Source organism: Pseudorasbora parva, chromosome 8 (assembly GCF_024679245.1).
Source record: "Pseudorasbora parva isolate DD20220531a chromosome 8, ASM2467924v1, whole genome shotgun sequence".
Lineage (NCBI taxonomy): Eukaryota > Metazoa > Chordata > Actinopteri > Cypriniformes > Gobionidae > Pseudorasbora > Pseudorasbora parva.
In genome coordinates, this window is record NC_090179.1 from 48,031,902 (window position 1) to 48,057,940 (window position 26,039).

General features: G+C 40.7%; 1 protein-coding gene across 1 annotated transcript in view; it reads right to left on the minus strand.

The window, feature by feature from the left end:
* LOC137084577 (NACHT, LRR and PYD domains-containing protein 12-like) overlaps positions 1-26,039 on the minus strand; it is a 391,414-nt gene that overhangs the window by 54,876 nt on the left and 310,499 nt on the right. Inside the window, exons 8-9 of the mRNA XM_067450866.1 lie at positions 20,311-20,484; positions 6,912-7,085 (exon numbers count right to left, since the gene is read on the minus strand). Coding sequence (XP_067306967.1) covers positions 6,912-7,085; positions 20,311-20,484 — 348 coding nt within the window. The remainder of the gene's footprint in view (positions 1-6,911; positions 7,086-20,310; positions 20,485-26,039) is intronic.

The window sequence follows — 26,039 nt, forward strand, 5'->3', positions numbered from 1 at the left end:
CCGACATTACAGCTATACAAATTTATTATGATAATAAATGTCAAAATCAGAGACGTGTTGAGGATCTTTCATCACCACCCTGACATTAAATGTGCCACCATTGGAGCCAACTTTTTCCCCTGAAACAACGCATTTCACAAATAAGGAAGTAGAGACTGTTTTAAGTAACCTCCCTAATAATAAAGCCAGTGGTAAGGATAGTGTGACATATGAGACTTTTAAAACTCTGCAGTCATGTCAGATTTTAACAACTGTCTTTAATGTCTGTTTGGAAAATAAGAGAGTACCAGATTCAGGGAAAGGAGCACTAATTCATTGTATTCCAAAAAAAGACAACATCCCTGATGATCCATCGACATGGAGGGATATATCCCTCCTCCCTACCATCTATAAGGTGTTCATGAAATGCATACTAGCCAGAGTTCTCCCCTGGTTGGTGGAAGCTGACATCCTCTCCACCAAGCAAAAGGCATACATCAATAGGCAAGGTATGAATGAGCATGTGTTCTGCCTAAAAACAGGGATAGATGACATTAAGCATGAGTCATGTAAACTGTACTCAGTCTTTTTAGACTTTAAAGATGCATTTGGAACTTTATCTCACACTGTCATGATCAGCTCATTGGAGGAAATACAGCTACCTCAACTGTTCATTGACATAGTGAAGGATGTAGGGGTGCACCGATCCGACTTTTTCAGTCCCGATGCCTGGGCTTTATGTATCTGTCGATACCCGATACCGATCCGATACTATTGTTAAATTAATAATAAACTGTATACCTTCCTTGAAGAGACTAAAGGCACCAGACTTTACTAAATCAAGATAATAAGACAAAATAACAGATGCACAGTGTTGAATTATTATTTATTTAAAAAACAATTGTGCATTCAAATCTAAATTATAATTTAGGGCTCGACATTAAGCATGCTCATGTCTCTCCTTCGGATAAGTAAAATGGTCATTCACTTGTCCGAGTAAAAAATGTGCTTGTCTGGAAAAAAGTTAGATTTGTGTGTGTGTGTGTGTGTGTGTGTGTGTGTGTGTGTGTGTGTGTGTGTGTGTGTGTGTGTTGTAAATATAACTTATTCTGAAGCAATATTCACTCACAGTGTTCAATCAGCTTTGACATATTTTAAATCTGCATATTTGTGATATATTACCTTTATAAAGGGCATTTCCCCCTAATCTTATTAAATATAAGCTATGCTTCAGGTTTCATATTATATTCTTAAATTTGATCTATACATTAAATTAAAATAAGACACTATAGGGATGTTACCAATCAAATTAAATGATTTACCCAGAAAAATTACTACTGCATTAAATAATGTTATGTGATTTGTATTTTTGAATAAGCAAAATAATTGTTGAAAAATATAGGAAACTAAACCATCAGTAGGTGGCAGTAGGTGAATCTTAATGAGTGAGTCACTGAGTCATTAAGTCAAACGATTCATTCAAACGACTGATTCCTTTAAGAATGAGGCAGTCGTTTACGAACAGGTTATTGAGTCTTTGATTCAACCAGTGAATCATTCCGAACACGTGAGATGTGTTATGGTTCTGCTGTTTGGAACTTTGTTGCTTGGAATCTTTGTTTGGAACTATTTTCGCAGCTGAAATAGAACAAAAAGACTCAATATTGCATCTAAAATGTAAGTAACTAATGTTAATGATTGTTTATGGAGCTGTCATAGGAAATCAGTGACATTTTCAATCGTGATGGTATTCAGGAAAACAGCACATTTGGTTGTGTGATGTTGTTTAACTGTATCATATGTTATAAATATAAAACGTAACATTTTGAATGTTTGCCGAAATTACTATGTGTGAGCGGCGCTTTTTTGATTTCTCCTCAAGATGCGCGAGCGTCAACAGTGTGTCATGTCAGTTCATTACATTAGCCTTTATCCATATCCACTATCAGTCACTTACACTAAATTCATACTTTGCATAGTGCAAAGTCAGTTGCTGAGCTGTATTGTCCACTCCTTTAGTTTTACTGTACTGAACAGGAATGCAGTGTGCTTTTTAACATGGTGTTTCTGGATTAAATTGGTAGTATTGCCGACAGACGAACTAGTTGGCGTGGGAAGCATAAAATATCTCTACACATCTGACTCTCTGGCTCGCTCCATGTTGCTTCGAGCATGTGACACACGTGAAACTGACGAATGACGTAGTTCTGCTGCGAAAAAAACAAAACAAAAAAAACACCTGGATCGGCCTGTGGATCTGTTCATTTTTCCGATCCCCGATCCAGCTTTGTCGTCATTATCGCGGCCGATATCCGATCCTAATATCGGATCGGTGCACCCCTAATATAGAGGTTCCTTTATTGAAGTAATCTGTGGAGAACAGCTCACTCACCCAACACCACTTCAGATAGGCATTAAAACAGGCTGCCCTTGGAGTGCGATTAACTTTATAATTGCCACCAACCAATGGTTAAAGTGGATGTGTCAATGTGCGCCCCCTGGCGTGATTTCACCGATCCCAGTCCAAGGCTATGCAGATGACGTCCAGATTGCCTCCAGAGACGAGAGCGTTATTAAAAACATGCTGGCTAGGACCGATTCTTTTCTGACATGGTCAGGCCTGGAGATTAAGGACACAAAATGTGCTGTTCTGTATGAGAAGAGGAGTGGAGGGAACAGGTGGTATCGCTCAAAAACTGATAAATGTCCAGATTTCACCGTGGCAACTAAACCAATACGTGTATACTCTCTTCACGAGACATACACTTATCTTGGACACAAAATTAATATTGCAGGAGAATGCAAAGAGCAGGTAAACATCATCTGGTCAGGGTTTGTTTCCAGGCTGGACTTGATAGATAAATGTCCACTGCCTCTGACCATGAAGCTAGAGGCTATTAGACAGGTGGCGCTGTCTAAAGTACAACATCTGTTCTCCAATGTCCATATCCAGCAGAAAGTGCTGAGGGACATGAACAGTAAGACAGTGAGTTTGGTGTGGAAGTGGTTTGGACTCAACACACACAGCACCCGTGATGTTATTTTTCATCCTCAATGGGAAGGAGGGTTGGGAGCACCAAACGTGATCTGGATTTACACCAGCATGCGGATTTCCCATCTTCTGAACATGCTGAATAATGATGACAGAGACGTGAGGCAGCTGGCTCGATCTTCCCTGTTCCTGGACCTAAGGAGGCGTAAGGTGCCGTTGGCCAGGGACTCAGAGCCTCATTTCCTGGGTTTCAAAAGGAAACCCAGTGGGAAACTGGACACCCATTCAGCTGGCTTTGGTGTGTGGTCAGACTTGCCGGACCTGAATGATCTTTGGGTCCGAGCTGGAGTAGCACTGGAGTGGGTGCGGTCTGACTCTGGGACTGTGAGGGTCTCAGAGGATATCATCTCTGACCCCCTGGTCCATGTTAAGGCAACAGCCACATACGGTGGCCACAGCTATCCGCTAACATCTACAGGAGCCCGGAGAACTCTCCTGGACCTACACCAACATCACCAGAAACAACACTGGACTGGCCTGAGACTCCAGGGGAAGCTGGCATGCCTCTCCTGTGCTGATCACTCTGTCTCGCACTCGTTCTTTAAGAACACTGCACTCAGTGAGGACATTGTCACCTTCACAGTTAAGGCAAGATTGCAAGTTCTTCCTACCAGATTTAACCTTTCCATCTGGTTTCCTTTAACCCAGGTCCCTCACTGTCTACATCACACCACCGAACAGATGACTGAGACACTTCCACATATCCTGAATGGCTGTCATGTTTACAAGGGAATGTACATCGCAAGTATTGTGCCCTGTCTGCTATTATAGGCAGCCGCGATATATGGAGGAGACGCTGCTACTTATACCCATAACACCTGAGAGATGAGCTTTATAACACCTGAGAGATGAGCTTTATAACACCTGAGAGATGAGCTTTATAACACCTGAGAGATGAGCTTTATAACACCCGAGAGATGAGATTTATAACACCCGAGAGATGAGCTTTATAACACCTGAGAGATGAGCTTTATAACACCTGAGTGATGAGCTTTATAACACCTGAGAGATTAGCTTTATAAACACCTGAGAGATGAGCTTTATAACACCTGAGAGATGAGCTCTATAACACCTGAGAGATGAGCTTTATAACACCTGAGAGATGAGCTTTATAACACCTGAGAGATGAGCTTTATATCACCTGAGAGATGTGCTTTATAACACCTGAGAGATGAGCTTTATAACACCTGAGAGATAAGCATTATAACACCTGAGAGATGAGCTTTATAACACCTGAGAGATGAGCTTTATAACACCTGAGAGATGAGCTTTATAACACCTGAGAGATGAGCTTTATAACACCTGAGAGATGAGCTTTATAACACCTGAGAGATGAGCTTTATAAAACCTGAGAGATGAGCTTTATAACACCTGAGAGATGAGCTTTATAACACCTGAGAGATGAGCTTTATAACACCTGAGAGATGAGAGATGAGCTTTATAACACCTGAGAGATGGGCTTTTGTGAAGATCTGTGTATGCCACTGGGCCATGATTTTGTACATGCGTTTAACTGCACCTATAATGTTTATGTCCCTGTAAATTATTTATTTTAAAGTGGACTTAAATAGATGGTTAAAATGTGTGTGTGTGTGTGTGTGTGTGTGTGTATGTGTGTGTCTAAGTGCTGTATCGGTGTGTGTGTGTGTGTGTGTTTGTGTGTGTGTCTGAGTTTCTGTGTGAGTGACTGTGTATGTGCATTTGTGTGTGTGTGTGTGTGTGTGTGTGTGTGTGTGTGTGTGTGTGTGTGTGTGTGTGTGTGTGTGTGTGTGCGCGTTTGTGTGTGAGTGTGTGTGTGTGTGTGTGTGTGTGTTTGTGTGTGTGTGTGTGTGAGTTTGTGAGTGTTTGTGACTGTGTGTGTGTGTGTGTGTGCGTTCATGAGTGAGTGTCTTTGTGATTGTTTGTGTGTGTGTGTATGTGACTGTGTGCGTGTTTGTTCATGAGTGAGTAAGTGTCTTTGTGAGTGTGTGTGTCCGTGCATGTCTGTGTGTGCGCGCGTGTGAGTTTGTGTGCATGTCTGTGTGTGTGTGCTTGTTTTTGTGACATATGAGGACACAAATGTGTATAATACCATGGGTATGACACAGGTATTACAGGAGAGGGTGAAATATGAGGACATTACCCATGGCCCCACTTTTCAAAAGGCTTATAAATCACACAGGAGGAGTTTTTATGAGAAAGTAAAAATGCAGAATGTGTATTTACATTTAATATTTCTGTTTAATTAAACTATTCAAGTGTAAATCATTTCATAATTTTACTAAAACCTACAAAATAATGCGTAATCTAATTACAGGTCCAGTCGGCATAATCGGTGTTGGACGGCTCTCTTACTGCTGAACATTTGGACTGTTACTGACGCTGGAGTTTGGATTGTTCTGGGTTACCGTTGGCCTTTCCGGACTGCTTTCTGCTGTGAACACCTGCCTGTTTCTGATCGTGAGTTGGGATGTCTCTGTTGGTTTTGTTTGCTCCTCGTCTGACTATCCTGCTTGTCTGACACTGATTCTCGCCTCATGATTTGGATTTGATTGTCCTGGATTCTGACCTCCTGCCTGCCTGACCATTCTCTTCAGTTCTGAGCTGTTTTGGGGTCTTGCGGTTTGGACTGTCTTTATTATTGTTTCAATAAATTGAAGTTAAGCATTCTTCTGCTTTTGGGTCCTCCTTCCTCAGGTCGTCACAAGTAGTAAAATGTTCAAGAGGAGTTCATCCGTTAGATATTTTAACCCTTTAAAACCGAACGTGTCATCAACGACACAGCCAACCAAGCTGTACTGAAGTTACCGTAACTCTTCAAGCCTTTGCACTATCATAATAATTTAAATTGCTCCTGAAAGTAGACATCCTGCGCTTTCCGCCTATATACGGCTTATTACGGTAATGTCATGTTTTCATCAGCAAATCACCGCGGCTTTCGGGGGGGAGCGGGAAGGGGCGATTTGAACGGGGATATGGAGCGCGGCAGTTTTAGAGGATTTTTAGATTACAAAACACAATTAAAAACGGACAAAAACATGGCGAAGACAGTGTATACAAGATAGGAGGGTATTGAGTTTATCTTTGATACTTGGAAGGCGTCTGAGAGGGACTCTTCAGACCCAGAGACTGCATATTCAGATGTTGAGGAGGCATTTGTTGCTATCCTTGATCTAGACATGGATTGGGAAGTCAAGCTTGTCTTTTCTATGCTGAAACTGTGAGAAATGTCGGTGAAATAGGCAGCGATTCAATGTTTTAGTTCAAATACCACTGTTTTACGCATCATAGTGTGTGTGTGCGTGTGTACATGCGCGTATGCGTTGCATGTGTATGTGTGTCCGTTCATGTGTTTGCATGTGTGTGATATGTGTACATGAATATGTTGGCATGTGTGTAAGTAATTATTTTTTATTATTACTTCACTGTTATTTGGTTGTATATAATATTATTGCCCCATTGTTATTATATTGCTAACATAATATTATACTAACATACTAATGCTAATGCTAATATTATACTAACATACTAACATAATAATGCTAACAAAATATTATTTTATAAAATTATATTAAATCATTTTAAAGGCCATTGTTTGCTTAGGTCTATTTTTATTACCACAAAAAAATCAGATTACTCGATTAATTGTCAAAATAATCGACCGAATACTCGATTACTAAAACAATCGTTAGTGACAGCTCTAAATGTAACGAGTTTAATTCCTCTTTTCCATTTTGTTACTTTATGAATAAATTTCATGATAAAATTCACAGTGTGATGCGCAGGTGATGCTCATTTGCAATCACTCCACCGGCCTCACACAGTTCTCTCACGGCTCTCGCCCGCCCTGCTCGTCACACACAGAGACTCAGTTTCATATCAGAGTCACGTATGATCTTACCCCAGTGTCTCCAGTTTACAGAGAGGATTCTCCAGTCCAGCAGAGAGCAGCTTCACTCCTGAATCTCCTAGATTATTATCAGACATATCCAGATATCTCAGGTGTGAGGGGTTTGATCTCAGAGCTGAAGCCAGAGCAGCACAACCTTCATCTGGGACACCACACCTCCTCAACCTGTAGAGAACAATGACACACATTAAGTCTATCTCCAAAGCTAAATGTAACGGGGCAACAGAATAAGTATTCAATATACTCTAACAAATAGAGGTTAGATAAGGCCTAGGTTCGGCTCTAGGAGGAGTTAAAAAAGTAGAGATTTTGGGCCAAATTTAAATTCAAGCAATTTACAGCCGGCAATTTTTATTACAAAGATTTAAACAACTTTAGAAAACAACCTTTCACAATTTACGTCAATACACAATATTCTGGTTGTTGCTCAGCACCATGGATCAAGGAAAAAATGGTTGATATTGTGTCCGAAGTTGAATGTGAAGTCCAGGAAGAAAAAAAACAAACAAACAAAAACAGTCCCAATAGTCCTTCTGGATTCCTAGTGTGAGTGTAATACTCAAATGTTCGTGTGTAAAGGCCTTTTGTGTGTGTGTGTGTGTGTGTGTGTGTGTGTGTGTGTGTGTGTGTGTGTGTGTGTGTGTGTGTGTGTGTGTGTGTGTGTGTGTGTATATGTGCTTAGCTCTCAATTCGATCCGTGTTGAATCGCGATGATTCTTTTTGAATCGTAGATCAGGGTCTGGCTCGCCGTTCGAATGTAACGTAGATCATTCAAACAGAATCAGCATTCAAAAAAACCAATCTGCACAAAACAATGCAGTCACATTAACATTTCTTGTGTGTTAACAATTTCTAAACTGATATCTATTATCAGCTGCACAAAATGTCCGTGATTGACAAGTGTTAATCCAACACGTGACAATAAAAGTGCACACAAGCACGCTTAAACACATAAAAGTGTTTAAATATGCAACATCTCTTTGTATAACATCTCTTTTCTCACTTGGTTGCATTTACATACTCAAATGAACGACTCTGCAAATTTGACCTTCTGAACATACAAAAGTACATCCTTAAACAGCATATATAACTCTGAATGGTTTTTAGGAAACATATAGAGAAAGATAAATGTCAATTTGAATGTCAAAGTAATGCAAAAGAAGCAAAACTCACCAGAGTTCTCACAAAAGAAACACCAGTAAATCAAAAACATTGACTGGTTCTTTTTCCTCAGTAACAGGATATCGGCAACCTGAACGGTTAATAACAACCTTTATCAAATATACACATAGAAATCGTATCAAACATATCAAAATCTAATTGTTTGTGAGATCTCACGCTAACCTCGTGAGTGCATGTTCAGCGGTCTTCTTCGTCTGAATTCGATATAGATCGACTCACACAACATACCGCAGAGTTAACCGCCCTCTAGTGGATAATCATAGTACTGCATCAAAGCTACATGAGTTTCCTTGTGGTTTACAAATTAAAAGTAGTTACAAACAAATGTAATTTAGGACTCAAAATAAAGAAAAATATGAAAATACAATTCAAAGGGGTTACATAAACATGACCACTTACACTAAATAAATAAATAACACAATGCTTTCAATATGAAATATATATAAATATTCATTAGTTCACGTTGTTAAAATACATCAGTTAGGATTAGAGGAGAGAATATACAGTTTGTACAGTATAACAACATTATTTCTGTGGAAAGACCCATAAAACATGGAAACCCAATGTGTGTTAGAAAGTGTATGTGTGTGATAGAAAGTGAGAGAGAAAGTGTGTGTGTGAGTGTATTTGTGTGTGTGTGTGTGTGTGTGTGCGTGTGTGTGTGTGTGTGTGAGAGAGAGAAAGTGTGTGTGTGAGTGTATTTGTGTGTGTGTGTGTGTGTGTGTGTGTGAGTGAGAGAGAGAAAGTGTGTGTGTGAGTGTATTTGTGTATGAGAGAGTGTGTGTGTGTGTGTGTGTGTGTGTGTGTGTGTGTGTGTGTGTGTGTTTGTGAGTGTGTGTGTTTGTGTGACTGTGTTCATGAGTGAGTGTGTATGTGACTGAGTGTGCATGTGAGTGTGTGTGTGTGTGTGTGTGAGAGAGAGAGCGTGTGTAAGAGCCATATTCAGTTTTTATTATATGTAATTCTGTCATATGCCACTAGGGGGCACTAGGTATGTGCTAGGTATGGGCACTAGGTATGTGCTTTGGCTCAGCTGATCTCAGGTCAGACCGGGTATGTCATTTAACTTGGAGGAAATTCAGAAACAGGTGTTGCTGATTGGGAAGCAAACAGTTTTCGACTGTGTCATGTTGTGTCTTACCTTTATGGTGAACAATAGGGTTTGTTGTTTTGGTTATGTATTATGAGTTAAGATATTGCCTCTAAAATATGTATTGGAGGAGAATAAACTTGCTAGATAATATAGTAAAAAGACTGAACTCTTGATTTGTATGAGACCACATTGGCACACGTTTGAACTTAATCCTTTATATTAGCAACCAGTATTAGACTTAGTTTAGGACTTAGTCAATACAATTAGGTCGAAAACTGCTTCAAATTGGATAGTAGTTCATCGTGAGGACGCTGACCTGTTATTGTTGACGGTGTTCGTTTGGAAACCACGGATGTGAGGTGGGCAAATGTTTGGAGTTGCCGATTGCTGAAAGGATCTGCACCAGAGCGAGTTAAAGGGTCACCATAATATCAGCATCATCATCGGGACACCATTCATCAAGCCGGCCAACGCTCTATTGGGGTATGTGGTAATCAGCGCTGATATTAGGAATGGCCATGGTAATTTGTGTGCACACATTCGCGTAAAACCAACGTATTGGTAACTACTGGCAACCGTCTAAAAATAACTTTGCACGTTAAAACGAGTTGTTGCGCAACACAAAACTACAAACGGGCTTATTAATAAATAAGCCAATTCACTTTGTGTGGTCATTATGGCTGAAAAGGGACAAATTTGCCTTGAGACTGAACTTTGTGTGGATATAGGGGTAAAATCTGTAACTGAAAAACGAGTGGTTAAATTAACACCCAAAGCTTTGTTGGAAAAAATAAGCACTTTAGAAAAGGAAAGAAAGTTTAAATTCAGTAAACTGTTGAATGCAAAAAAGTCTATTGCTAAATTGATGAGTGATAAAAAACATGTAAGTGAGGTTGAAAATGAATTTAACATGTTTAATAAGTTGGGTGAAGAAATACAACATGTACATACATCTTTAATGGGTTTTTTGCCTGCTGATGAAGCAAACAAACATGAAATATGGTACAAAGCTAAAATGCTGAGTTTCAATGAGTTTTCTGAGGGTACAAATCAATGGTTGCATGACACTAAAGCCACAGTTACCAAAATGGATGATGATCATGATGATTTGCCGGTTCAAATTGAAACTCAATGTGTTGATGTAAATGCTGCAAATGGAAATGAGGTTGATGTTAGCAATGGAAGAAGAACTGCTGGTGGAATGGATGAGGAAGAGGAGGATCAGATTCAACCTCAAGACAGCATTTCAAATGTGCAGTCAAGGCACTGTGGCTCTAGTAACGGATCGTCTAGTAGCAGATCATCCACTTCTTCAGCCAGACGCAGGGCAAGGGCGGAACAGGCCGCGCTCTTGGCTCGAGCTGCTGCGTTAAAGGACAAGCATGCATTAGAGGACCAGGAGCTCATGGTGAGGAGAAAGAAGGAGCAGCTTGAGCTGGACACTGAGATAGCTGCCACGTCTGCTAAGCTAGAGGTGCTACAGGTTGGTAGCAGTGTCCATTCAAGGCAATCTGATGGAATGAGTTCCTATATCAGGAAAGGAGCTAGATCTAAGCCCACTTCTCTCAATCCACAGGCTTCAATATTTGTGCCTCTGCCCTCACAGCAACATGCATCTTTACCACTACAAAGCAATGCTTCACCATTAGCCACGCCAACTATCTTGCCAAAGCCAACTGTCATTCAAGGCTTTTAACCCCCTCAGTTACAATCAAACACAATCTTCAGTCAAAGTTTTCAGCCCACTATAGGCCAACAAGTATTTCAACCCATGCAAGGCCAACCTCCGACAGCAGATCTCTACAATTTGCTGAAACAACAGAATGATTTAACAGCTCTCCTTGTCAAAATGCAAACTTTACAACTGCTGCCTCGCAGAGAAATTCCAATTTATGATGGAGATCCTCTAAAGTTCAACACCTTTATGAAGGCGTTTGAACACTGTGTGGAAGCAAAGACCAGCTGTAAAGGAGACTGTTTGTACTATCTTGAGCAATTTACGAGGGGGCAGCCAAGGGATATTGTGCGCAGCTGCCTTCATATGACTGCAGATAAAGGATTCACTGTTGCTAAAAAATTGCTCAAGGAGCACTTTGGAAATGAGTTTAAGATGACAGAGGCCTACATGGAGAAGGTTACAGGGTGGCCAAGTATTAAAGCTGAGGACCCCAAAGCGCTCAAAGCTTATGGACTTTTCCTCCGTGAATGCTCCAACGCTATGGATGATCTTAAATACTTGGAAGAACTTAACATGCCAGCAAACCTAAAGATTCTGAGTCAGAAGCTACCTTACAAACTCCGAGACAAGTGGAGAGCAAGGGCATGTGAGATACTGGAAAAAACTGGTCAAAGAGCACAATTCTCAGACATTGTGGAGTACATTGAGCGGCAGGTCAGAATTACTTCAGATCCAGTCTTTGGTGACATACAGGACACTTCACCTTTCATCAAAGGAGCTACAAAAGTAAACAAGTCACATGTAAAACCTCAGTTGGGAAGAAACACCTTTGCAACACAGGTGGTCATTGAGGATGGATATAGTACACCTGAAGGTAACAAGAAGGAAAAGGCTCTGAATAAAGTCACATCCTTTACCAAGATTGATTCTATTTTTTGTCTGTATTGTGCTGCTGGGAATCATGTTTTGGAACAATGTTTCAAATTTGGAAAAAAGACACACAGGGAGAAACTAGACTATTTAAAAGAGAAAGGTCTGTGTTTCAGTTGTTTGTGCACAGGACACTTGAGTAAAAATTGCGACAGGCGCATCATTTGCAACAAGTGTAACCGAATGCACCCGAGTATTTTGCACATAGTAGAGAAAGAAAGGGTTACTCAAAAGGATCAGAAGGATGGCGAACAGAAAATTACTGAGCAGTCAAATACTTCTGATAGCTGCACAACATCCTCCGCTTGTTGTTTTACAGGGGCTGGCCACTGCAATGGAATTCTTCCCATTTTGCCTGTTAAGGTGAAGTGCTTAAAGGGAAACAAAGTCATTGAAACATATGCTTTTCCAGGGAGTACAGGAACTTTCTGCACAAGGAAGCTCATTGACAAGTTGAACTTGGAAGGACGCAAATGCAAGATTCATATCCACACCTTGGGCCATAATAATGCAGTAGAAAGCTCCGTTGTTGATGGCCTGGAAATTTCAGGAGTTTCTGATGAGTGCTTTTATCCCCTTTCCAAAGTGTGTACCCAGAAAGAGATGCCTGTCTCTACAGCCAATATAATCAGCGAAAGGGAGCTGAGAAAATGGCCTTATTTAGAGGATGTAAAGATTCCCCATATAAATGCTGATGTTGACCTATTAATTGGCACAAATGCCTCCAAGTTGATGGAGCCTTGGGAGGTTATTAACAGTCGTGAAGGTGAAGGACCTTATGCGATCAGAACCCTATTGGGGTGGGTAATAAATGGTCCGTTACGGGGAAGTAGCGACTGTGGAAGTGACCACCCTTTAGTTTATGCCAACAGAATTGCCATTGATAGAATTGAAGAGCTGTTAACCAGCCAGTACAACTATGACTTCAATGAGCAAGCTTCTGCAGAACAGGAAGAAATGTCAAGGGAAGAAAAGAAGTTTATGGAGGTAATGGAAATCTCTGCTCAGTTTAAAACTGGACATTACACGTTTCAGCTGCCTTTCAAAGAGAAAGATGTTTTAATGCCAAACAACTTCTGTGTTGCCATGCAGCGTGTTTGTGGTCTAAAAAGGAGACTTCAGAAAGATGCAAACTTTCAAAAAGAGTACAACAACTTTCTTGCTGATGTCATTAGCAATGGTTATGCAGAAGAAGTGCCACAGAATCAGCTGGAAATGCCAACAGGAAAGGTATGGTATATCCCACACCACGGCGTGTACCATCCACGGAAAAGAAAGCTACGAGTGGTGTTTGACTGTGGAGCAGAGTATAAGGGGATCTCGCTCAACAGTCAGCTCTTGCAAGGACCGAACCTCACCAGCTCGTTAGTTGGAGTTCTTATGAGATTTAGACAGGAACAAGTGGCTGTAATGGCGGACATAAAGGCTATGTTCCACCAGGTTAAGGTAGCAGAGAAACACCGGGACTACTTAAGATTCTTATGGTGGCCTCAAGGTAACCTGGAGCAAGGTCTTGTAGAGCATCGCATGACTGTCCATTTATTTGGTGCGGTTTCCTCACCTAGTGTTGCCTGCCTTGCTCTTAGAAAAACTGCTGAAGACAATCAGGCCAACTTTCCAACAGAAGTGATTGAAACAGTCAACCGAAACTTCTATATGGATGACCTACTGAAGAGTCTTCCCTCTGAAGAGGATGCAGTCACCATGGTTAAGAACCTTATAACCATTTGCGACAGAGGAGGGTTTACCCTCACTCAATGGATTAGTAATAGTCGTGAAGTGCTACAAAGCCTCCCAGAGGATCTCAAATCCAAGAATCTGTATAAGCTTGACCTGGATAGGGATAAGCTGCCGTTGGACAGAGCTTTGGGGTTGCAGTGGTGTATCGAGACGGACACTTTCAAATTCAAGCTGAAAGTCAAAGAGAAGCCAGCAACCAAGCGAGGCATGCTGTCCATCATCAGTTCTGTCTACGATCCATTGGGGTTTCTGGCACCTCTAGTACTCCCGGCCAAGCTGCTGTTGCAGGAGTTATGTAGGACAAAGTGTGATTGGGATGATCCAATACCTCCAGCTTTCCAGCAAAAGTGGAACAAATGGCTGATAGATCTTGAGAAGGTGGCATATTTCAAGATCCACAGATGTGTGAAACCTGCAGGATTTGGGAGGACTGTCAGCGCCCAATTGCATCACTTTGCTGATGCGAGCGAGAACGGCTATGGTACGGCTACTTATCTGAGAATGCAGAACATGGATGAGAGGGTTCATGTTACTTTCTTATTTGGCAAAGCCCGAGTGGCCCCCCTGAAGACTGTCACTATTCCCCGTTTAGAGCTCACTGCTGCCGTTGTTGCAGTACGAGTGGATAAGATGCTTCAATCGGAGCTCCAGCTTCCACTAAAGAAGACTTGCTTTTGGACTGACAGCACATCAGTTCTTAAGTACATAAAGAATGAGGACCGAAGATTTCAAACCTTTGTAGCTAACAGGGTAACCACCATCAGGGTTAACTCTGACATTGCACAGTGGAGATACGTTCCCACATCCCTGAACCCTGCGGACGATGCTTCCCGTGGATTGAAGGCAGAAGATCTTATGAAACAAAGATGGATAAAAGGGCCAAAGTTCTTATGGGAACCTGAAGAGACGTGGCCAACATTTCCTGTGGATACAAGTGTCACTGCCGACGACCCAGAAGTAAAGAGAAGTCTGACGGTCAATGCGATACTTGTTGATGTCAATGCTACATCACAACTGATGACCCATTTCTCTGATTGGCAAAGATTGAAAGTTGCAGTTGCATGGCTCATTAAATTGAAAGGAACTTTGCTCAAACTGAAAGAAAAAAGAAAAGAGTTGGAGTGTGCAAACACCAGTGTTATTGGAGCAGCAAGGTTGGATGTGCAAAAGGAGATGCACGCTTTCTCAACATCGCTTGGGAATCAGAAGGTGACGCTGGAAGATCTCTTGGAGGCTGAAATCTCCATAATCGCTTTTTGTCAGCAAGAGAGATTCCCCACTGAATTTGCTGCACTAACCTCTGGCAAGTCACAAGTGCCGAGAAATAGCAGCCTCTTCAAATTGGATCCGGTTCTAGAAGGAGGACTTCTACGAGTTGGGGGACGGCTAAAAAGGGCAGCTATCCCTGAGGACATTAAACATCCTCTCATCTTGTCAAAGGACCAACATATTTCCGATCTTATCCTCCGTCATGTCCATTTACAGCTTGGACATGGCGGTAGAAATCATGTTCTTTCTGCTACAAGGAGAAAATACTGGATCACAAATGGACCTACTGCAGTGAGGAAGATCATATCAAGATGTCTCATTTGCAAGATACATCGTGGAAAACCTGGTGAGCAAAAAATGGCAGACCTGCCAGAAGAGAGAGTGGTTCCTGATCTACCGCCATTCACTAACGTTGGCGTAGATTACTTTGGGCCAGTTGATGTAAAACGAGGGCGTAGCATCATGAAAAGATATGGAGTGGTATTTACTTGTATGACAAGCAGGGCCGTGCATCTGGAAGTGGCCTATTCTCTTGACACCGACTCATGCATCAACACGTTGCGAAGGTTCATCTGTCGGAGAGGACAAGTCTCACACTTAAGATCTGATAATGGCACCAACTTTGTGGGTGCAGAAAGGGAGCTTCGAGAAGCATTAGCCACTTTGAATCATGACCGCATTGAAAGAGCCTTGTCCAAAAAGGGTATTAAGTGGAGTTTTAACCCTCCAGCTGGGTCACATCATGGTGGCGCATGGGAGCGCATGATACGGATGATCAGGAAGATCTTGTGCTCTGTGCTCCGTCAGCAAATCTTGGATGATGAAGGGTTCCATACTGTGCTCTGTGAGGCTGAAGCTATGCTTAACGATCGCCCTATCACAAGACTGTCAGAAGATCCCAACGATCTTGAGGCGTTGACGCCAAACCATCTGTTACTCCTCAAAGGAAAACCAGTTCTTCCACCAGGATTGTTTGATAAAAGGGATGTATACGCAAGGAGAAGGTGGAAACAATCCCAGTACATTTCGGATCTCTTTTGGAAGAGGTGGATCCGTGAGTACTTACCGCTTTTACAGGAGCGTCAAAAATGGAACCAAGAGAAGTGGAGTTTTATTCCTGGAGACCTGGTCATGGTTGTGGATTCCACAGCTCCACGTGGGACATGGATGCTAGGAAAAGTCCTTGAGACCTTCCCTGATAAAAGAGGTTTGGTACGTGTGGTTCGTTTGAAGACCAAGACAAATATCATTGAACGACCCATAACTAAAATATGCTTGCTTAATGAAGCTAAAGACTAAATGGTTCCCATTGCATGTGGTCTGTCTATATTCTCTGTATTTATGGCTCTTTTGTATTTGGTGTAATTGCTCTGGTAGACACAATTAGGGGCTGGAGTGTAAGAGCCATATTCAGTTTTTATTATATGTAATTCTGTCATATGCCACTAGGGGGCACTAGGTATGTGCTTTGGCTCAGCTGATCTCAGGTCAGCCCGGGTATGTCATTTAACTTGGAGGAAATTCAGAAACAGGTGTTGCTGATTGGGAAGCAAACAGTTTTCGACTGTGTCATGTTGTGTCTTACCTTTATGGTGAACAATAGGGTTTGTTGTTTTGGTTATGTATTATGAGTTAAGATATTGCCTCTAAAATATGTATTGGAGGAGAATAAACTTGCTAGATAATATAGTAAAAAGACTGAACTCTTGATTTGTATGAGACCACATTGGCACACGTCTGAACTTAATCCTTTATATTAGCAACCAGTATTAGACTTAGTTTAGGACTTAGTCAATACAGCGTGTTTGTGAGGGTGTGTCTGTATGTGTGACTGTGTGTATGAGTGTATACATGTGTGTTTGTGAGTGAGTGTCGTTATGAGTGTGTGTGTGTTGTGAGTGTGGGTGTGTATTGTGTGTGTGAGTGTGTTGTGTGTGTGGGCATGTTTTTGTGACATATGAGGACACGTTTATAGTATAAAAACAATTACGCCTATGGAATGTCCCCACATTTCACAAAAACAAACGTGTGTGACTGTGTGTATGTGTGTGTGTATGTGTGTGTGTGTGTGTGTGTGTGTGCGCGTGTGCGTGTGAGTGAATGAGTGTGACTGTGTGTGTATGTGAGTGTATGTGAATGTGTGTGAATGTGACTGTGTGTGTGTGTGCGTGTATGCGACTAAGTTTGTGAGAGTGTGTTTGAGTGAGTTTATGCGTGTTGATGAGTTTGTGAGTGTGTGTTTGTATGTATGTTTGTGAGTGTGTGTTTGTATGTATGTGTGTGTGTGTGTATTTGACTGTGTGTGTGTGTGTGAGTTTGTTGTTGTATGTGTGTGTGTGTGTGTGTGTGTGTGTGTATGTGAATGTGTGTGAATGTGAAAGTGTGTGTGTGTGTGTGTGTGTGTATGCGACTAAGTTTGTGAGAGTGTTTGAGTGAGTTTATGCGTGTTCATGAGTTTGTGAGTGTGTGTTTGTATATGTGTGTGTGTGTGTGTGTGTATGTGACTGTGTTATGTGTATGTGGTATGTGTGTGTGTGTGTGTGTATGTGTCTGTGAGTTTGTGAGTGTTTGTGACTGTGTGTGTGTTCATGAGTGAGTGTCTTTGTGAGTGTGTGTGTGTGTGTGTGTGTATGTATGTAACTGTGTGTGTGTGTGTGTGTGTGTGTGTGCGTACATGTCTGTATGTGTGTTTATGTGACTGTGTGAGTTTGTGAGTGTGTGTGTGTGTTCATGAGTAAGTATTTTTGTGAGTGTTTGTGAGTGTGTGTGTGTTCATGAGTGAGTAAGTGTGTGTGTGTGTGTGTGTGTGTGTGTGTGTATGTGACTGTGTGTGTGTGTGTGTGTGTGTGTGTGTGTGTGTGTGTGTGTGTGTGAGTTTGTGAGCGTGTGTGAGTTTGTGTGCATGTTCGTGTGTGTGTGTGTATGTGTGTGCGCATGTCTGTGTGTGTTTGCGAGCGTGTGCATGTGACTGTGTGTGTGTGTTTGTTCGTGAGTGAGTGTGTTTGAGACACCGTGAGTGTGTGTGTGTGTGTGTGTGTGTGTGTCTGTGGATGTGTCTGTGTTGTGTGTGTGTGAGTTTGTGAGTGGTTGTGAGTGTGTGTGTGTATGTGACTGTTATATGTGTGTTGTGTGTGTGTGTTATGCGAGTTTGTGATTGTGTGTGCATGTTTGTTTGTGTGTGTGTGCATGTGACTGTGTGTGTGTTTGTTCATGAGTGAGTGTGTTTGAGAGTGTGTGTGTGAGTTTGTGAGTGTGTGAGTGAGAGTGTGTGTGTGAGTTTGTGAGTGTGTGAGTGAGTGAGTGAATGTGTGTGTGAGTGTGTGACAGTGTTCTTGAGTGACTGTGTGTGTGTGAGTGAGTGACTGTGTGTGAGTGTGAGTCTGTGTTTGTGAGGCTACGTCTACACTAATCCGGATAAATTTAAAAACGGCGTTTTCGTCTAAAAACGCTCCGCGTCCACACTATCATTTTCAATCGTTTTTCAAAAAATGTTCATCTACACTGAAACGTCTGAAAACGCTTACGTCCCCGTACTGCGCAGGAGCAAATCCAAGACGCTTCGACTTGTGTAATTTCTGCTACTCGTTTATTTACTCTTTAAAATTGAGGCAAATTTTGAGTGTGTGTGTGTGTGTGTGTGTGTGTGTGTGTGTGTGTGTGTGTGTGTGTGTGTGTGTGTGAGTGTGTGTGTGTGTGTGTGTGTGTGTGTGTGTGTGTGTGCGCGTGTGTGTGTGTGTGTGGTGGGGACTGTGAAAGTGTGTGTGTGTGTGTGTTTGTTTTTGTGAAATATCAGGACACAAATGTGTATAATGCCATGGGTATGACACAGGTATTACAGGAGAGGGTGAAATATGAGGACATTACCCATGGCCCCACTTTTCAAAAGGCTTATAAATCACACAGGAGGAGTTTCTTGAGAAAGTAAAAATGCAGAATGTGTATTTACATTTAATATTGCTGTTTAATTAAACTATTCAAGTGTAAATCATTTCATAATTTGACTAAAACATACAAAATAATGCGTAATCTAACTACAGGTCCAGTCGGCATAATCGGTGTTGGACGGCTCTCTTACTGCTGAACATTTGGACTGTTACTGACGCTGGAGTTTGGATTGTTCTGGGTTACCGTTGGCCTTTCCGGACTGCTTTCTGCTGTGAACACCTGCCTGTTTCTGATCGTCAGTTGGGATGTCTCTGTTGGTTTTGTTTGCTCCTCGTCTGACTATCCTGCTTGTCTGACACTGATTCTCGCCTCATGATTTGGATTTGATTGTCCTGGATTCGGACCTCCTGCCGGCCTGACCATTCTCTTCAGTTCTGAGCTGTTTTGGGCTCTTGCGGTTTGGACTGTCTTTATTATTGTTTCAATAAATTGAAGTTAAGCATTCTTCTGCTTTTGGGTCCTCCTTCCTCAGGTCGTCACAAGTAGTAAAATGTTCAAAAGGAGTTCATCCGTTAGATATTTTAACCCTTTAAAACCGAACGTGTCATCGACGACACAGCCAACCAAGCTGTACTGAAGTTACCGTAACTCTTCAACCCTTTGCACTATCATAATAGTTTAAATTGCTCCTGAAAGTAGACATCCTGCGCTTTCCGCCTATATATGGCTTATTACGGTAATGTCATGTTTTCCATCAGCAAATCACCGCGGCTTTCGGGGGGGAGCGGGAAGGGGCGATTTGAACGGGGATACGGAGCGCGGCAGTTTCAGAGGATTTTTAGATTACAAAACACAATTAAAAACGGACAAAAACATGGCGAAGACAGTGTATACAAGATAGGAGGCTATTGAGTTTATCTTTGAAATGTCGGTGAAATAGGCAGAGATTCAATGTTTTAGTTCCAATACCATTGTTTCACGCATCATAGGGTGTGTGTGTGTGTGTACATGCGCCTATGCGTTGCATGTGTATGTGTGTCCGTTCATGTGTTTGCATGTGTGTGATATGTGTACATGAATATGTTGGCATGTGTGTAAGTAATTATTTTTTATTATTACGTCATTGTTATTTGGTTGTATATAATATTATTGCCCCATTGTTATTATATTGCTAACATAATATAATACTAACATACTAATGCTAATGCTAATATTATACTAACATACTAACATAATAATGCTAACAAAATATTATTGCCCCATTGTTATTATTTTTGTATTTTAAATCATTTTAAAGGCCATTGTTTGCTTAGGTCTATTTTTATTACCACAAAAAAATCTGATTACTCGATTAATCGTCAAAATAATCAACCGAATACTCGATTACTAAAATAATCGTTAGTGACAGCTCTAAATGTAACAATAGTTTGATTCCTCTTTTCCATTTTGTTACTTTATGAATGAATTTAATGATAAAGTTCACAGTGTGATGCGCAGGTGATGCTCATTTGCCATCACTCCACCGGCCTCACACCGTTCTCTCACGGCTCTCGCCCGCCCTGCTCGTCACACACAGAGACTCAGTTTCATATCAGAGTCACGTATGATCTTACCCCAGTGTCTCCAGTTTACAGAGAGGATTCTCCAGCACAGCAGAGAGCAGCTTCACTCCTGAATCTCCTAGATTATTCTCAGACAGATGCAGATGTCTCAGGTGTGAGGGGTTTGATCTCAGAGCTGAAGCCAGAGCAGCACAACCTTCATCTGTGACACCACAGCTCCTCAACCTGTAGAGAACAATGACACACATTAAGTCTATATCCAAAGCTAAACATGAGCACTTACACTAAATAAATAAAAAACACAATGCTGTCAATATGAAATATATATAAATACTCATTAGTTCACGTTGTTAAAATACATCAGTTAGGATTAGAGGAGAGAATATACAGTGAGTGTGTGTGTGTGTGTGTGTGTGTGTGTGTGTGTGTGTGTGTGTGTGTGAGAGAGAGAGAGAGAGAGAGAGAGAGAGAGAGAGAGTGTGTGATGCTGTGTGTGTGTGTGTGTGTGTATGTGACTGTGTGTGAGTTTGTTGTTGTATGTGTGTGTGTGAGTGAATGAGTGTGACTGTGTGTGTATGTGAATGTGACAGTGTGTGTGTGTGTGTGTGTGTGTGTGTGTGTGTGTGTGTGTGTGTGTGTGTATGCGACTAAGTTTGTGAGTGTGTGTTTGAGTGAGTTTATGCGTGTTTATGAGTTTGTGAGAGTGTGTTTGTATATGTGTGTGTGTGTGTGTGTGTGTGTGTGTGTATGTGTGCATGTCTGTGTGTGCATGTATGTGACTGTGTGTGTATGTGAATGTGACAGTGTGTGTGTGTGTGTGTGTGTGTGTGTGTGTGTGTGTGTGTGTATGCGACTAAGTTTGTGAGTGTGTGTTTGAGTGAGTTTATGCGTGTTTATGAGTTTGTGAGAGTGTGTTTGTATATGTGTGTGTGTGTGTGTGTGTGTGTGTGTATGTGTGCATGTCTGTGTGTGCATGTATGTGACTGTGTGTGCGTGTGTGTGTGTGTGTGTGTGTGTGTGTGTGTGTGTGTGTGTGAGTTTGTGACTGTGTTCCTGACTGAGTGTGTATGTGACTGTGTGTGAGTTTGTTGTTGTTGTTGTGTGTGTGTGTGTGTGTGTGTGTGTGTGTGTGTGTGTGTGTGTGTGTGTACAGTTTGTACAGTATGAAATCTATTACGCCTATGGAAAGTCCCCATAAAACATGGAAACACGACGTGTGTGTGTGTGTGTGTGTGTGTGTGTGTGTGTGTGTGTGTGTGTGTGTGTGTGTGTGTGTGTGGGTGGTCTGGTTTGGTCACAAATGACTTGCAAAAGATAAATGATGGACATGAGAGTAAGATTTAAAAGCATAGCACCATACAGGTTAACTGGTTTCATCAGAATACATCTGACAGTGACTACTTTAAAAACATCTCCAATACTCCTGACATTGTAATTGTAAAAGAGGTTATGAAGTATGTATGTATTTTTTTTAAGTGGGCTGCTGTTTTGAACTGTATATAGACACTTGCTTCTATTCTAAACTATTGAAATATCAAACTCTGGTAGATCTCATTCACCGACTGGGATGTAGATCTAATAACTAATAACTAACTAATAACTCTGGTGTTTGGAAGTTAAGGCCATGTCCATAAGAATGTGGTCAGGGGGATCCAGTTGGGGGGCTGCAAAAAAAGGGGCATAAAGGCTTGTGAGATTTTGCTCCGTTTCAGCCATCATAGGGAGCATGCAAATATGGAGACGGAGTTGTTTTGTTTATCCTTAATGTGTCAGGCATTATAAATGGAAGGGCTTGTAAAACTATAAGAACCATGAACTCTAGACCTGTCACCTTGTCATTGACTCTTCCCAGAGAATTTGGATCTTGTTAACTTGTGCAATGTCTATCAGATCCAAATAAAAGTATTCAAATGTGTGTGTGTGAGTGTGTTTCCATGCCTTTTAGGAAAATATTCATGACCTAACCTTACATGAAACAGATTAATGGTGGCTTATCCGCTCCATTCAAGGTCAATAGAGGTATTAGACAAGGATGCTCATTATCAGGAATGTTATATTCTATTGCTATTGAACCACTTCTACAAGCAATCAGGAAGAATATAGATGGTGTTAGGATACCATCTTGTGATGTTAATTTTTGCTTATCAGCTTATGTCGATGATCTTATAGTAATGATTAATAAACAAAATGACATACATGTTTTATCTAGACTGATAGAATACTTTGGAAAATGGTCTTCCGCAAAAATAAATTGGAAAAAAAGTGAAGCTTTTTTATTATGGGACTGGAATGAAGGGAGACCAATTCTTCCTGAAGGTTTGTGTTGGAATAAGTGGGGTTTGAAATATCTTGGAGATTTTTTGGGAGATGATGATGTTGTACAAAAAAATTGGGATGGGGTTTTGCAAAAAGTTAAAGGTGGTTTAGACAAATGGAGATGGATTCTACCAAACTTGCCTTATAAGGGAAGAACACTTATTGTAAATAATTTGGTGGCTTCACTTTTATGGCATAAATTGGTTTGTATCGATCCTCCTGTGAAGTTGATAGCTGAGATTCAAGCAGTGTTTGTTGACTTTTTTTGGGACAAGCTCCATTGGATTCCTCAGAGTATTTTATTTTTACCAAAGGAAGAAGGGGGACAAGGACTGGTTCATATCCAGAGCAGAATTGCAGCTTTTCTGCTGCTTTTCTTACAAAGACTTCTTGATGGACCTATAAATGTAATCTGGAGGGCGATTGGTTGTGCTTTACTTAGGACTGTGGGAAACCTTGGACTGGATAAACCTTTATTTTTAATGGACCCTAAGTGCATGGATCTTTCAAAGTTGTCATCTTTTTATCAGCATGTTTTCAAGATTGAGTTTTTTTCATGTTCAGAGGAATGAAAATTTTCATTCCATTTTTTGGCTGCCTAATGAACCTTTGATCTTTAAGGCAAGACTGGATCTCTCCGAGTCAATTTTTTTACCAGGATTCAGTAATCTATTAAAAGACTCAGGAGTTTGTACTTTAAATCAGTTACTGTGTATAGCTGGGCCTCATTTTAAGAATGTAGAAGCTGTAAAGGAAAAATTGGGAATCAGATCTGTTCGTTTTGTGACTAGATATCTGAATAAGTTGAAGGAAGTGTTTACGGATAAGGAAAAAATGATGTTAGAGGGCTTTTTTTTTTAGGGACAAATATCCCTGATTACGAAGATCCTTTTCCTTGTTTAATAATTCAACCAAAGTTTGAAGAGTATTCAGGCTTTTTCTTTCAACAAAAGTTTTCGTCTATTGATTTTTTTTTCATGTGTGGGGAAAGATTTGTATAAAATGTGTGTGCTCATTCTCAATAAAAAGACACTTGATAAGAGAGTTGATACCCCTTGGCGTTCTGTTTTAAAAGTAGGTGATGTAAGACCTGAGTGGAGAGCGTTGTACAAGCCACCATTATCAAAAAGAACAGGGGATTTGCAGTGGAGAATCCTTCACGGTGTTATTGTGGTGTATTCTTTTGTGTCAACTTTGGATTCTGATAATAATGCGGGTTGTCCATTTTGTCCTCAAAAAGAGACTGTTTTTCATGCGTTTATGCAGTGTTCCAGACTTGATCCGTTGATTGAAGTGGTGAAGGAATTGTGTACCAAATTTAATGTATGTTTTTATCCTGAAACTTTCATTTTTGGTTTTAAATATGTACAAAAAAAGCATGTTATCTTTCAATTATTGAATTTTATTCTTGGGCAAGCTAAAATGGCGATCTACATGAGTAGAAAGAGTAAAATTGAACAAAGAAGCAATGATGATGTTGTTGTTATTTTTTAGTCTTTACTTAAAGCAAGAATTTGGATTGATTTTAGATATTAGGCAAGGCAAGGCAAGGCAAGTTTATTTGTATAGCACATTTCATACCCAATGGCAATTCAAAGTGCTTTACATAGAAATTATTTAAACCGGTGGTAACAAATGCATGAGAAAAAAAAGAATACCATATGGACAAATAAAGAATTAAAAACAAGCATAGTTAAAACAGTCGTAAAGATAAAGTAATAAAAAAAAATAAAAAAAATGGTCAGATCCACAATAATGGTCTGATATAAAAATAAACATTCTTCAGTTTACTGCCTACATACATGTACCATCTTAATTAGAACACCTCTCATTCATTTCTTTCTCAAACACGTTCATAACATCCATTTTAATCACTATTCCCTGATTTTTACTCAGAAACCTTTTTGTTAAAACCCTTACTCACTCATCATACCCTCCACAGATTTACACATACTCAAACCTTATTGTCAAACTTACTATTTCCATCAAACCCAGTTTTCACTCGTCATATTCAACTCAAAAGAACATATAAAATAAACAATAACCAGAGATAAGAACAAAGGTAAACTAAAACAATTATAAAAAGAATAAAGAGATAAGATAGGGTGCAATCAGTCGGACGTACAGTGGTACAGTGCTCATTCAGTAAATGCACAGCTATACAGATTTGTTTTGAGTCTGGATTTGAATGTGGCTACTGTTGGAGCACATCTGATCTGTTCAGGAAGCTGGTTCCAACTGCGGCTGGCATAATAGCTAAAGGCAGACTCTCCTTGCTTTGAGTGAACTCTTGGTATTTCTAACTGACTTGATCCTGCTGATCTGAGTGATCTGTTGGGTTTATATTTAATCAGCATATCTGCGATGTATTGGGGTCCTAGCTCATTGAGTGATTTATAAACAAGTAATAGTACTTTAAAGTCGATCCTAAATGTAACTGGAAGCCAGTGTAAAGACCTGAGGACTGGTGTGATATCATATTTCATCATATTTTCTGGTTCTGCTCATAATCCTGGCAGCAGCGTCCTGTATGAGCTGCAGCTGTCTAATGGTCTTTTTAGGAAGGCCGGTGAGAAGGCCGTTACAATAGTCCACCCTACTGGTGATGAAAGCATAAACGAGTTTCTCTAAGTCTTGCCTGGAGACAAAACATCTAATCCTTGCAATATTTTTCAGATGATAGTATGCTGATTTAGTTATTGCTTTGACATGACTATTGAAACTCAGGTCGGACTGTAAAATCACTCCAAGATTCCTGACTTGATTTTTTGTTATCAGACCTTTAGCCTCAAGATATGCGTTCACCTTGAGAATTTCATCTTTGTTTCCAAATGTAGTGATTTCGGTATTGTCTTTGTTTAACTGAAGATAGTTTTGGCACATCCAGTTGTTAACTTCATCAATGCATTTGCAGAGGGAGTCAATGGGGCTGTAGTCATTAGGTGATAGTGCTAAGTAGAGCTGGGTGTCATCAGCATAGCTGTGGTAAGCAATATTGTTCTTTTTCATTATTTGGCTCAGTGGCAGCATATACAGGTTAAACAGGAGTGGTGCAAGAATGGACCCTTGTGGGACTCCGCATGTCATGGATGTCCACTCAGACTTATGGTCTCCTATACTCACATAATAACCTCTCCCTTCTAAGTATGATCTGAACCATTTGAGGACCATTCCAGAAAGCCCAACCCAGTTTTCCAGCCTGTCTAGAAGTATGTTGTGGTCAACAGTGTCGAATGCGGCACTGAGATCCAGTTGTACCAGAATTGATGTTTTGCCTGTATCAGTGTTTAAGCGAATATCATTTATAATCTTTATGAGCACTGTCTCTGTACTGTGATGTGGACTGAAACCAGATTGAAAATTGTCAAAGTATCCATTTGAGCGTAAGAATTTGTTCAACTGATTGAAAACAACTTTTTCAATGATTTTGCCTATGAAGGGGAGATTTGAGATTGGTCTGTAGT